The sequence below is a fragment of the Otolemur garnettii genome, unplaced genomic scaffold (genome assembly GCF_000181295.1).
Source record: "Otolemur garnettii isolate 467f Iridium unplaced genomic scaffold, OtoGar3 scaffold00062, whole genome shotgun sequence".
In the NCBI taxonomy this organism is placed as follows: Eukaryota; Metazoa; Chordata; class Mammalia; order Primates; family Galagidae; genus Otolemur; species Otolemur garnettii.
Genome location: NW_003852457.1, coordinates 11076218 through 11088319, shown reverse-complemented (window position 1 = coordinate 11088319; position 12102 = coordinate 11076218). Strand labels below are relative to the sequence as shown.

The 12102-nt window shown below is 39.7% G+C and overlaps 1 protein-coding gene and 1 pseudogene across 1 annotated transcript in view; both read left to right on the top strand.

The window, feature by feature from the left end:
* Nucleotides 1–1497: 1497 nt before the first annotated feature.
* Nucleotides 1498–12102, top strand: part of LOC100961232 (sulfotransferase 1C4) — a gene marked incomplete at its 5' end in the record, with an annotated part of 13160 nt that continues 2555 nt past the window's right edge. Inside the window, 5 exons of the mRNA XM_012806996.2 lie at nt 1498–1852; nt 9364–9489; nt 9967–10064; nt 10478–10604; nt 10808–10902. Of these exons, the coding sequence (XP_012662450.2) occupies nt 1498–1852; nt 9364–9489; nt 9967–10064; nt 10478–10604; nt 10808–10902 (801 nt within the window). The remainder of the gene's footprint in view (nt 1853–9363; nt 9490–9966; nt 10065–10477; nt 10605–10807; nt 10903–12102) is intronic.
* LOC111726359 lies at nt 6550–7799 on the top strand (annotated as a pseudogene).

Sequence of the window (12102 nt, the reverse complement as noted above, 5' to 3'; positions counted from 1 at the left end):
AGAGCACATGGGCCTGAAAAGATTATAGAATGAATCTAACTGAACAGTTATAGGTAACTTTTGTAAGTCTTTCTAATGCATATGAATGTCAAGTGTCCACATGCCTCATCACACCGATAGAGAGGTGATAATCAATAAGAAAGCCAAAGAATTTATCTTATTTGAGGTTGCATCCAGACATGAGTCAGAGAGAAATCGTGAACTACTGTCCTTCATTGTTATTAATAGCCGCTGTTGATGGAACATTTCCCAGCTGTAATAACTAAGGCACTAAATGCACTATTTTATCCCCCTCCGCCCTCTCCCCCCACCCCCCCCCAGCAAACAACACTATCTATGAGGCAGATACTGTCAAGATCCCTAACTTACACATGAGGGAAGTGTGAAGTGTAAATACAAAGATTCTGTAACTTGTCATTGCCCACAGCTACCAAGGGATGGCACAGGATTCAAATACAGGCAGTCTGAGATCTGGCTAAGACTGGAAAGCCACAGGCACCAGGCTCACCTAATTCTCATGTAACAGTGAACCAAAGAACTCACTTCCTCGATTAAACAATTTCTGTTTAATTTTACTCATTCATTCTCTCATGAGATAGTAGTGTACCAGGCACTAAGCACACAGCTGGTAAACAGTGAGAAAACCAGACAGAGTCCTGGACGTGCTTCACGTGCCTTTTAGTGTAACACAGGATATGGAAAATGCTCAGAAGCAAATAAGAAAAACTAAATTTTGATAGCTTCTCTAAATGAAAGGAAGGAGCCACAAGCAAGGCAACAGGAGGGACCTGCTTGAGATGATATAGAAAGTGAGGGAAGGATTCTCCAGAAAGAAGACATATAACCTGGGACCTGAAAAAAAACACATAAAAGCAAACATAAACCGGACACACAAGAGCCAGGGGGAGTTCCAGGAGAAGGAAGGCAGCAGCAGTGCTCGAGGGAGCTATGGACCTGCCAGAGGGAGCAGTGTGGCAGGACCTGGGGCCCAGGCATGAGATGTACGCGTTTAATAGCTGTGATGGGCCCCCTACTGGCACTGTGGGCTAGCCTGCAAAAGCAAGGAAATCCTTTTCAGTGGAACATTATTTCTTTTACCCTTAAAAAATAACAAAGTTGACACTTTGGGACTTTTTTCTGGGCTGTTAGAGAGCTGTTAACAGCCCACACAAATGTCCCTGCAGCCTTTCAGGGAAGTCATTCTGTATTGAATTTGTAATGCCATAGCCAAGTACCCTGCAACTTTTTAATTGCTTAAAATTAAACAATTAGTGCAATTGTATTTGGGAACTATTTTATGAACACAAAGATGAGGGGTGCAAACAACAGGGACACAAACAACGTGGCAGTAACTCTTTGACAGAAAAGAGCCGGGCTAGAGCAGGACTCAGCCCTCAGAATTTGTCACCGCCTCTGGGTGATGTCATAGCCCGGGCAGCGGGGGAGGGATGGGGCTCAGCAGAAACACGCCTCTGCACAGAGTCCTAAACAACACTTCTCATTCCCTGGAGCTACAGCCAGGAGGCCTGCAACTCCCTTCCTTCACGTTTGCCGGCAGGCACCAGACCACAAAGGACTTGTCTGAGTCTTGCACTGTCTATACCATATCAAAAACGCAGCTTTGTGCTAAGAGGTACTTTTTTCTTTTTTTCTGGAATAAGACTCTTGATTTTTCCAACACTGATAGCCTTAAACAAGATGGAGGATTTCCAATTTGATGGAATCAAACGCGTAAGTGTTGACTATGTGCAGGGAATTCTTCAACCCACACCCACCTGTGAGACCTGGGATCAGATCTGGAACTTTCAAGCCAAACCTGATGACCTGCTTATTTCTACCTACCCTAAAGCAGGTAAGTGGAAGGGTATGGAGGGGAAGGGGAGGAAGAGAGTGATGAAGGTAAGTGGGAAGGACATACGAATAATGAAATAAAGGAGTTGATCTTAGTTTGAGTAGCAAACTGTTTACCAGACAGAGTGATAAGGCTAGGATAAGTTACTGAGGAAACTGAAAGAAACTACACCAAAAAAATGTTAAAATGACCTACAAGTTTTAAGAATTTCATTATTCCTATGACATACTGATGTTTTTACTTCCTCAGGAGAGAGTGAAACAGCCAAGAGCAAAAGGGGAGACTTGTTTATTTATCTGTTCCCAGTCTAGGCCGTTATTGCAGATCTTGTACAGAGCAGCTTTGGGTGTGCAAGCTAGAAAGGGGGTCCTGAGGCTGATTTGGGAAGACATAGGGGAGCTTGGGTTCTGCAATGCTGACTTCACCTCAGCCCTCAGGAGCCCTCCCAACTCAGGGTCAGAGAATGAGTCTTCTGATTTTCACCCTCCTTTGTGGTATGTTGTAAACTTCCTGTCAGTTTAACAAAGTTGTCCACAGAAATAAGACTGACTTAGGCCCAGACGCTAAAATCTAGGGGTAATCAAGGGGAAATAGTTGTCTATAGATAACTGTGCATATCTACATGTTTACTAAAAGTACAGTGTTTGATCCACACCCAAATTGCATATATATTTGCTATTTGCAAAATCAGACTCTCTGATAATTCCTGGTACACATATACACAACCAAAAAAAATCTAAACCTCAGCATTTTCAAAGACTGTGCAAACACCTCTCTCTATGTCTTTATCACTTGAGACAAGACTAATACAAGACTCTATAGGCAGAGGGAGGCCTTAGGTTCCTCTCTGTCCTTTGGTTTCATGTTGATCTTGATTTTCCCATCTTACTCATCAGGCGCCTATTCAGGATGAAATATTTTTCAGCTATTTACTTCCTTTATTCACAGTTTGTGTTCTATCCACATTGATTCCATAAATGAGAAGTTACTATGAATCAAAAAATAAATACACAAACACAACATACAATTCCAAAAAGATGCATGGCATTCAGATACGAAGCCAAAGGGAGTGTTCCTTCACATTCACAGTAGCTTAAAGTCTGTTCCATCTGGCATCAACACAGACTTTCAAAGCTAGGAGAAAATACCTTTGGTCATCAAGACTACTGTAACCACATTAGATGCTGGAACATCTAAGCATCAGTCAGTGTTACCATGCAAACAAAAGACTTCAGGGAGTGTCCATTTCTCAGAAAGTTTCTGTGTGTTGAGGTAGCTATAAAAGATTTACTGCAGAGGCTGTGTGGTGGCTCAATGGCTGTAATCCTAGCATTTTTAGAGGCTGAAGAGGGAGGATTGCTTGAGGCTAGGAATTGGAAAGCAGCCTGAGCAACATGGTGAGGCCCCGTATCTACAAAAAGTAGAAAAGTTAGCCAGACATGGTGGCACATGCCTATAGTCTGAGCTACTTGTGATGCTAGAGCAGAGAGATCACTTAAGCCCAAGTTTGAGTCTGCAGTAAGCTAGGATGACATTACTGTACTCTAGCCTAAGCAACAGAGTGGGCCCCTGTCTCAAATAAATAAATAAATACTGCAGAATTAAGCCCACTTTTAAGCTCAGAACCAGGTTTTATAATAATGATTGAAAATATTGCCTGAAAACCCAAACTGTTTCAAATGCCACCGTTCTGGTCCATCACTGTTGTTTTTAAAAAAGCAAAAACAAAAAGCATTTATACAAAGAGTTTAAAACTTATGAATTTATTGCAAGTTAGCTTCCAGACTTCACTTCCCAAATACTTGATTTACACTATTGGCTCCTTTACGTTTTTGACTTTTTAATTTCAAGTTTTATAATTTTGCCTTCAAAACAGATCACTTTTAAAATTGTACAAAGTACTCAACATAAGCAGAAATAAAAAGACTCTAAAATTAGCTGAGGTCAATGCAATTCTATCTACTTGTGGGATCAGTGCAGCTAAACGGATCTGGTGCTCTCGTGGAATGGAAATAGGTGGTGAGAAATGCCTGCCACTGGCTCTGTAGGGATAAGTAAGGGGACTCGTGATGCTGGGAACTGGGAGAGACTCCAGCCTGTCATTGCCCTGGCATGTCAATTCCTCTAAGATATAAAAGGTCAAATGCAATGTCAAATCTAAAGTCTGATGAGAAAAAAAAGTTCAGTTACCAAGAGAACAGTGATGGCTTATCAATGTAAAACTTCACCTATACAGGCATCAAATTATGAATAGTTCTGCTGAAACAATCCATTGAGGATTTACAGTGACACCTGTATGATCCTTCTGATGTACATATGAAAAAAATCATGGACGCTTTTCATATTACCTGTTTTATGCCTTCATAGAATTAATGAACCAAATGAAAATTGAGTCTCCGTTCCATACCATATACTTGATTTCTAGACAAGATAAAATCTATTCTTTTACAGTAGTTTTAAGTGTTCCTATTTCTTAAGCCACTTTCAAAGAAATTGTGTCTTAACTAATTCTAGATGCTGCCTCTCCTCATCTAATACATGACTCTCCAGCAGACTTAATATTGGCATCTATCATCTACTCAAACCCTTCACATGTTCAAACCAATCAAATTTGGCCCTCTTAACATTTTATTTTCTGTATCAATAAAAAAAAGTGTGAAATGAGTAGATTCAATTTAGTAGATTTCCTTGCCCCATTGGACCTCTAAGTGCCATTTGGACTGGGTTTAGAAAATGAGAAAGTACAAATGTTTCTTGGTCTGGATCTTTTAACAGTAGAAATGTAGAAGAGAGAGTGAGACCATGAGGAGACTGACTGTTGGAGGACAGGGCACTACAGCCACATTGCTGGTGGCGTTAGCTAGATTTGGGGCAGCCCAGGTACTCTGGGAGGAGTAATCTGAAAGTGTTAGAGAAGTTCTTTGACTTGAATAAATAGGAGCAGTGTTGCGTGAATTGATCAGGCCTGCGTCGCAGAAATAAGACCAGCAGTCAGAATGTCCTGGAAGAGAAGGGGGCTGCAGCTCTCTCAGGCATACAGCAGCCCCAGTTTATTTCTTACTCACTTATATACCCTAACAATAAAGCATCCTGCACATACACACATAATCTTAAAATTACAATACAAAAAAGTCACGAGCCTTATTTATCTCTTTTTGCTTCATCTGTAAAGAACAGATGTAATCTTTAACTTAGCTGCACAATAACCTTATCTTGATTTACCACTTACTCAGGTCTCTTCCAGGAAATTCCTGACCACAGCATGATCTGTTTTCAGTGCCTGCCTCCCACTAGATTAGTTTTTTAATCTCTCCAGAGGATCTTCAAAGGAATATCCCTTCCTGCAGACCTTGGGACAGTTTCAATCAAGAACAAAGTTATGGGAGCCTTTAATGTGACTACAAGCTGCACTAGCAAGAGCCCTGAACTAGCACAGCCCCACTGCTCTGACCACATCCGGTCAGTGTGTCTCACAGGACGCTGGCTGAGTAAAGACCCGCTCATTGGCTTTGAGCAGGCACAGGCAAGGTCTCAGGATCAAATTTTTCTCAGTGTAAATATTTAAAAGTAGCCACTGGTAAGAATCACATCTCATTGTCTTAATTTCATCCACAACTCAACTTAATTATGTCAGCACACTGTTTGCTAATCGATCTGTTCTCTAACTGCCAAATGCAAACATTAAGATCTGGTTCATTTAGGTTTGATGGGAGAAGGGAGGGCATTTGGTGGGATCTCGCCTAATATGCACAATACAACAGTATATTTCAAAATAACTAAGAGTAAATTAAAAATGTCTTACCACAAAAAGTAAGTAAAGTGATGGTTAGGTTAATCAGTTTGATTTAAACATTCCACATTGTATATCAAATTGTCACATGTACCCCATAAATGTATACAGTTATGTTTTGATAAAAAAATTAAATTAAAAAAAAACCTGGTTCATTTAGGTTTTCCACAGCATTAATGGAGTTTAAGCAATTCAAAAAACACACTCAAAAAATAAAATGCTTGCCATCTAAAGTTGTATTTAGGCCAGACACGGTGCCTCACACCTGTGATCCTAGCACTCTGGGAGGCCAAGGCAGGCGGTCGCAGGAGTACAACAAGACCAGCCTAAGCAAGAGTGAGACCCTGACCCTAAAAAAAAAAAATGCCAAGCATTGTGCCGGTCACCTGTAGTCCCAGATACTTAAGAGGCTGATGCAAGAGAATCACTTAAGCCCAAAAGTTGGAGATTGCTGTGAGCTGTGATGCCATAGCACTCTACCCAGGGCGACAGCTTGAGGCTTTGTCTCAAAAAAAAGAATATGGAGCCCTCTTTGCCTACTTGCCCTGGCAATGGAGGCACATTCTCTGTCTTTTTTTTCTTTTTTTTTTTTTTAGACAGTGTTTCACTCAGTTACCCTGGGATTGAGTGTTGTACCATCATAGCTCACAGCAACCTCAAACTCTTGGGCTCAAGCAATTCTCTTGCCTCAGCCTCCCAAGTAGCTGGAACTATAGAAACTTGCCACAATACTCGGCTATTTTTTCATGGGGACTCACTCAGGCTGGTCTTGAACTGCTGAGCTCAGGCAATCCACCCACTTTGGGCTCCCAAGGATTACAGGCATGAGCCACCATACCTGGCTCCCTTCACTGTCTATAATGAACATACTCTTCCTTGTAAACTTTCTTACTCTGTAAACCCATTTTTCTCCTCTTCGATAAACTTTATTCCATGCTTGCCTTACTCTGATCACCTTTCGACCATAAGCACTCCAAGAACTAAGGCCTGGGCAATTGCCTGAAACCCCAACATTTTAGGAGACAGGCAGCCACCTGGAAACCCAACAGTTTTGGTGCTGTGTGACTCAGATAAACCCGATTTGTATTAATTCTGCCTAGACAAGCCAACTCACCTTTTCCATAAAGACTCTAATCCAAACAACTAGTCATTCCTATACTGGCCAAGGTTACAGTATACAGAGAAATGTTGGACAGATTTCTGTAGATCAGATTGATTCACCTTCTACCAAATCCTTCCCACCTTGCATGTATCAGTTACATAAAGCCTTGTGGGAAAATCACCATCCTCATCATGGAGGCAATATGACCTCTTCCTGAAGGGTATTGGTTCAACATTGGAGTAGGCATCACACTTCTGAAAGCAAGAATTTATCAGAGAAAAGATGGATCCACACAGTTTAATAAAAGTTACTCTCTCCTTGGAATGGAAGACAAGAGGACAGACTATATACCTTTCAGTTGCCTGAAGATTATTCTAACTGATCCACCAAGCTGAGGGTAATACCACAGGTTCCCATTCTGTCACAGCGATCCAGAGCTACTGAAGGAGAAGTTGCAGTCGTACGGGATCTCTCCTGGAGACATAAACCACATGTTGGGTTAAGTAAAGGTTATATATTGCCTATAAGAAATACTTCAAGGTGACACATAATGTGGATGATTGTGGCTTTTCTTTGTTGAGAGTCAATGAATTCTTGATGTAGGCAAAGACATCAAGATGGAAGCCATCCAACCACAAACTCCTCAACACAAACCAAATGTCCAGAAAACCAAGAGTGTGGCATCTGCTCTGTCCTCCCTGGAAATGGATATGGAGGGACTAGAAGATCACCTTAGTGAATGGTTCTTGGCCCTCTCTAGGCTTCATTTCCTATTTTTAAGATTCTGCCTTTTCCTTTTTTAACTTTAACTTCTCCCTTCACCCCACCCTAGTTCACCCACACATATACATACTCATTAGGAAAGCACACTTGAGGGTAAAAACACAGAACCCCCATTTTGTTTTGATTTGACAAAAGGGAGGAAGAAGAGTTTCTATAAAATATGTTGCTTGAATAGTATGACTTCTGGACTGATTAAAATCCAGAGGCACAGCTAAATATGGCTAAAAAGAATCTCAGTGCCTATAGCTCAGTGAGTAGGGCGCCAGCCACATACACCAAGTCTGGCAAGTTGGAGCTGGCCTGGGCCTGCTAAACAACAATGACAGCTGCAACCAAAAAATAGCCAGGTGTTGTGGCAAGTGCCTATAGTCCCAGCTACTCAAGAGGCAGAGGCAAGAGAATCGCTTAAGCCCAAGAGTTGGAGGTTGCTATGAGCTGTGACGCCATGGCACTCTACCAAGGGCAACATAGTGAGACTCTGTCTCAAAAAAAATAAATAAATACAGCTAAAAACAATTTCTATTTTACTTCTTATCATCACTTTGTCATTTTGACACAATCATTTGGCCATTTTTTGTTAATAAGTATTAAAATGTAAAAAAAAAAAGGGGGGGGGGAGTGGATATGAGAAAAGAAGTCTAAAACGAGAGTTGCTCCCAAGAATATAGGAAAGATCAATCCAGATCGGGATTCAAAAAACCATCCTAAAATAATCCAACATCCTCCCAACCTGGATTTTGCAAGAATGTCCAGTACATTAGACTTTCATCAAAGAGTAAAGATTCAGGTAGTGGTGTATCACTGTACCAGTCAGGGTCAGTGCAGAACACAGACAGATTGAGGCTTGGGGACAGAGGCCATTCTCCTTATGCCTGTGGTGGCAGTGATACTACAGCTTCTTGGGTTTGGGCACTGGTTGGAAGGTGGAATAGCCTCTGCAAAATTTCTGTCTGTCGAAGCTACCATCACAAACTTCAGAAAGGATGACTTCTACCTCCCTTCTGACTTCCAAATCTTAGAATAATGCATCTTATTGACAAAATCTAGATAGTATTCAGAATCTTAGTGCCAAAAAAGTCTAGAAAATCTACTTTTTAGCCTTTCAGCCATTAAAATAAAAGGAAATCAGAGAAAAGCGTGAAAATAGACACTAAGCACCAATGGTTAATATCAAGTCTAGGCACTAACCATTCATTCATTCGGCCAAAAAATGGTGTCTCCTGTGCTATGTGCTTGGGGAAAAAAGAGAGTTTGAAAACCATATAATCTACTCCATAGGAGATTAAAATCTGGTGAGAAGGAATTTTTATTCTGCTTTTTTTTTTTATCCTTTCCATCATTATATTCTGTCTTCCTTAAGGACAGTAGAGCTAAATCATTGTGGAAACAATCCAAATTAATGATTGAGACACAGAAAAAAAGTATGTTTATCAATGTCACCTCCAAATGTGAGTATTTATATAAAAATTCATATTATAACATAAGATATAAATAAGAAGTGATGTCTTCTGAATTCCATTATAGACTTGGCTTTAAAATTCACATACATATTCTAACAACTATGTGATAATATTTTAAGACAGGGGTGTCCAACCTGTGGCCCATGGGCCACATGCTGATTTTCTGATGACTTTTCTTTCTTATCTGTGGTGTGAAAAGTATGCACAGACCATTTTTTTGCTAATCAGCTTTCATTAGTGTTTGTGTATTAATGTGTGCCCAAGACAACTCTTATTCTTACAATGTGTGGCACAGAACAAAATGGTTGGACATCCCTGTCTTGTGGAATGTAGCATATTAAATGTCAATGCATCTTCATCTTATGTGTGGAATAAGGAACAACATGGACTCAGGAGATAGTGGACTTAATACACAATGGAGGTGATGTTAAGAACAGTGAACGAGCACCGACTCATATACGATTTCCTTTCATCGAATGGATATTTCCATCCGTAGTATCTGGTGAGTATGGAGTAGCCACTCTTAACTATAGTACTCAGAATTTTTACTACCAAATTGCACATCTTAAAATTCTAAACATTCAAACAATTATTGTTGTGTTGTTGTGGCTTTGTTGTTTTTTAACTGTGTCTGGCCATTGCTGTACTATAGCCATTTCCTACAAAAGTAAGTTAAATTTTGATTCTCTAATTAGAAAATTAATTTGATTTCACAAGGATGAGCCCATATAAGATAACCATGGTGGAAGGGTTTAAATTGTTTAGGTTTTTATTTATTTGACTGATTGTTATGGTTGGGAATTGTTCTAGCCAAAACATCTATTCATAAGCTAGACACATTCTCTCAAGTGAGATCTATGGACAGTACAGCCTTCTTGCAGATGCCTTCAATTGTCCTAACATAGTAATAATAGAAGCTGCAAGATTTTGAAGCAAATAGAGAAATGTAGTAGGAAATGCTTAAAAACAAATTTTGCAGGTTTGGAACAAGCTAATGAAATGCCTTCACCACGGATCCTGAAAACACATCTTCCTATCCACTTGCTACCACCATCCTTCCTAGAGAAAAACTGTAAGGTAAAAAACAAAAAGAATTCAGAGTGTGCCACTTAAAAATGACCTCAAAATAGTCTTCAATCAATTACTACTTCAAATACATCACTTTTTTTTCCTGTTGCAGTTTTGGGCTGGGGCCAGGGTTCAATCCATCACCTCCTGTATATGGGGCCAGTCCCTATTCCTTGAGCCACAGGCGGCACCCTACATCACTTATTTAAAACAATAATAATAATAAGTGCATCTCTTTATAATACTCAATATGCAAGTCAATATGAATCCTTTACATCTCCCATCTCCCAGGATCACAAGAACATAGCATCAAAAAATTCATCTGTGTGAAATGTGTCCACTCTAACTTGACCTGTCTGGGCAATAACTATTTCTAGATCTAATCTTATTTTTGCTTCTTCCCCTCCTGCCATCATTCCCAGATAATCTATGTAGCAAGGAATCCCAAGGACAATATGGTGTCCTATTATCATTTCCAAAGAATGAATAAAGGTCTTCCTGATCCAGGAACATGGGAAGAGTATTTTGAGACTTTTCTGGCTGGGAAAGGTAAGAGAATTCAGCCTTTATTTCCTTCCTTTCTGAAAATCCCCAAACATTCTACAAGGAAAGAATAACTTCCTTAGACCAAGTAGGGGGACGACCTTCTTTAATGTGACTCTCCCTCTCTCTTCGGGGATTCTCTTTTCGGCAGAATATTGGTTGGGTGGACCTCTGTGACTCATTGCCCTGTTTTTCATCCCATCCTCCAGTGTGTTGGGGCTCTTGGTATGACCACGTGAAAGGATGGTGGGAAGCCAAAGACCAACACCGTATTCTCTACCTCTTCTATGAGGAAATGAAGAAGGTGAGGGTAGTGCCATCATAAAAGATTTAAATCAGAAACTCAGATTGAGGAAGAAAACAAGATTGTAGCATTTTGTTGGCTCAGATACCTATATGTCAAAATGCACATGGCAGATCATGAGTTTATGTATCACACAGTCTCACCTGCAACTTCCTGGTGTTCCAGGAGACCTTATAGGTCTATCGCTTATAGACAAGTGATAGCAAAATATAGATAGTGTCATTTTTTCATTTCCATTTATGTTTTAAAATCCAGTTCAGAAGGGGAAAAATTTTCCAGCACATTTTTTTGTTATTGTTTTATTAGTGCAGAGGAACACAATAGTTTTAAGAAACAGTTTTAAAAATGACATAATGGAAAATCCTAAAAGTTCTTAAATTCAAATTCAAATTCTGGCTTTGCCATCTACTGTAAACTATTCTTGGTAAAGACACTTAGCAACTTGGGAACATGGTTTTCTTAAATGAAAAAAAGGAGGCAATATTTACCCATCTAAGATCTATTCTGAAAACTAAATGAGATAATGTTTCTGGAAATTTTTGTAAATAATAGTCTACTCTGGTACTTTCTATGACTCCACTAACTACAGAGATCCATGTGGAATTACAATCTCTGTTTTTTAACTTATCACTGAAAGCCTTGGTACTCAACAGGTGTGTCACAGACCTGCTAAGTCTGGAGTTTTATAAAACTCTCAGGGGATTCAAGCACACATAACAATTTAGATACACTTCTCTAAGGCTCAATCACTGCTGGACCTTATTCAACTATTCCTACAAAATATCAAAGGAATGAAAAACACAGATTCATTTTCAAATTTTTTTAGACAGATAAACTACTAAATCTTTAGGATTTTCAGAACTATAATTAAGGAGCCATCAGAGTAACCTATGAGGTTATCATTATAAAATTCCCTCCTCTTTGTGTTTGCTGTTTTTTACTTGGTACAAAAGTGTTGTGCCATCATAAGAAGACTCCGTGCTGATGACATTCACCTACAACATGTATCACAGTGTGTTAAGAATACCAGCAGAAACCTCCCTGAAAGGCAGTCTAACCTCGGAGTCCCTGAAATCTTTTTAAATATTTCTATGATCATGCTCTCGAATGTCCCTGATTTATAGTTCACACAGAGCTCACGATTATCAGCATTTTTTCTGATTCCTAGTCTGTGTGAAGCCAATAAAATTAAGCACTTTT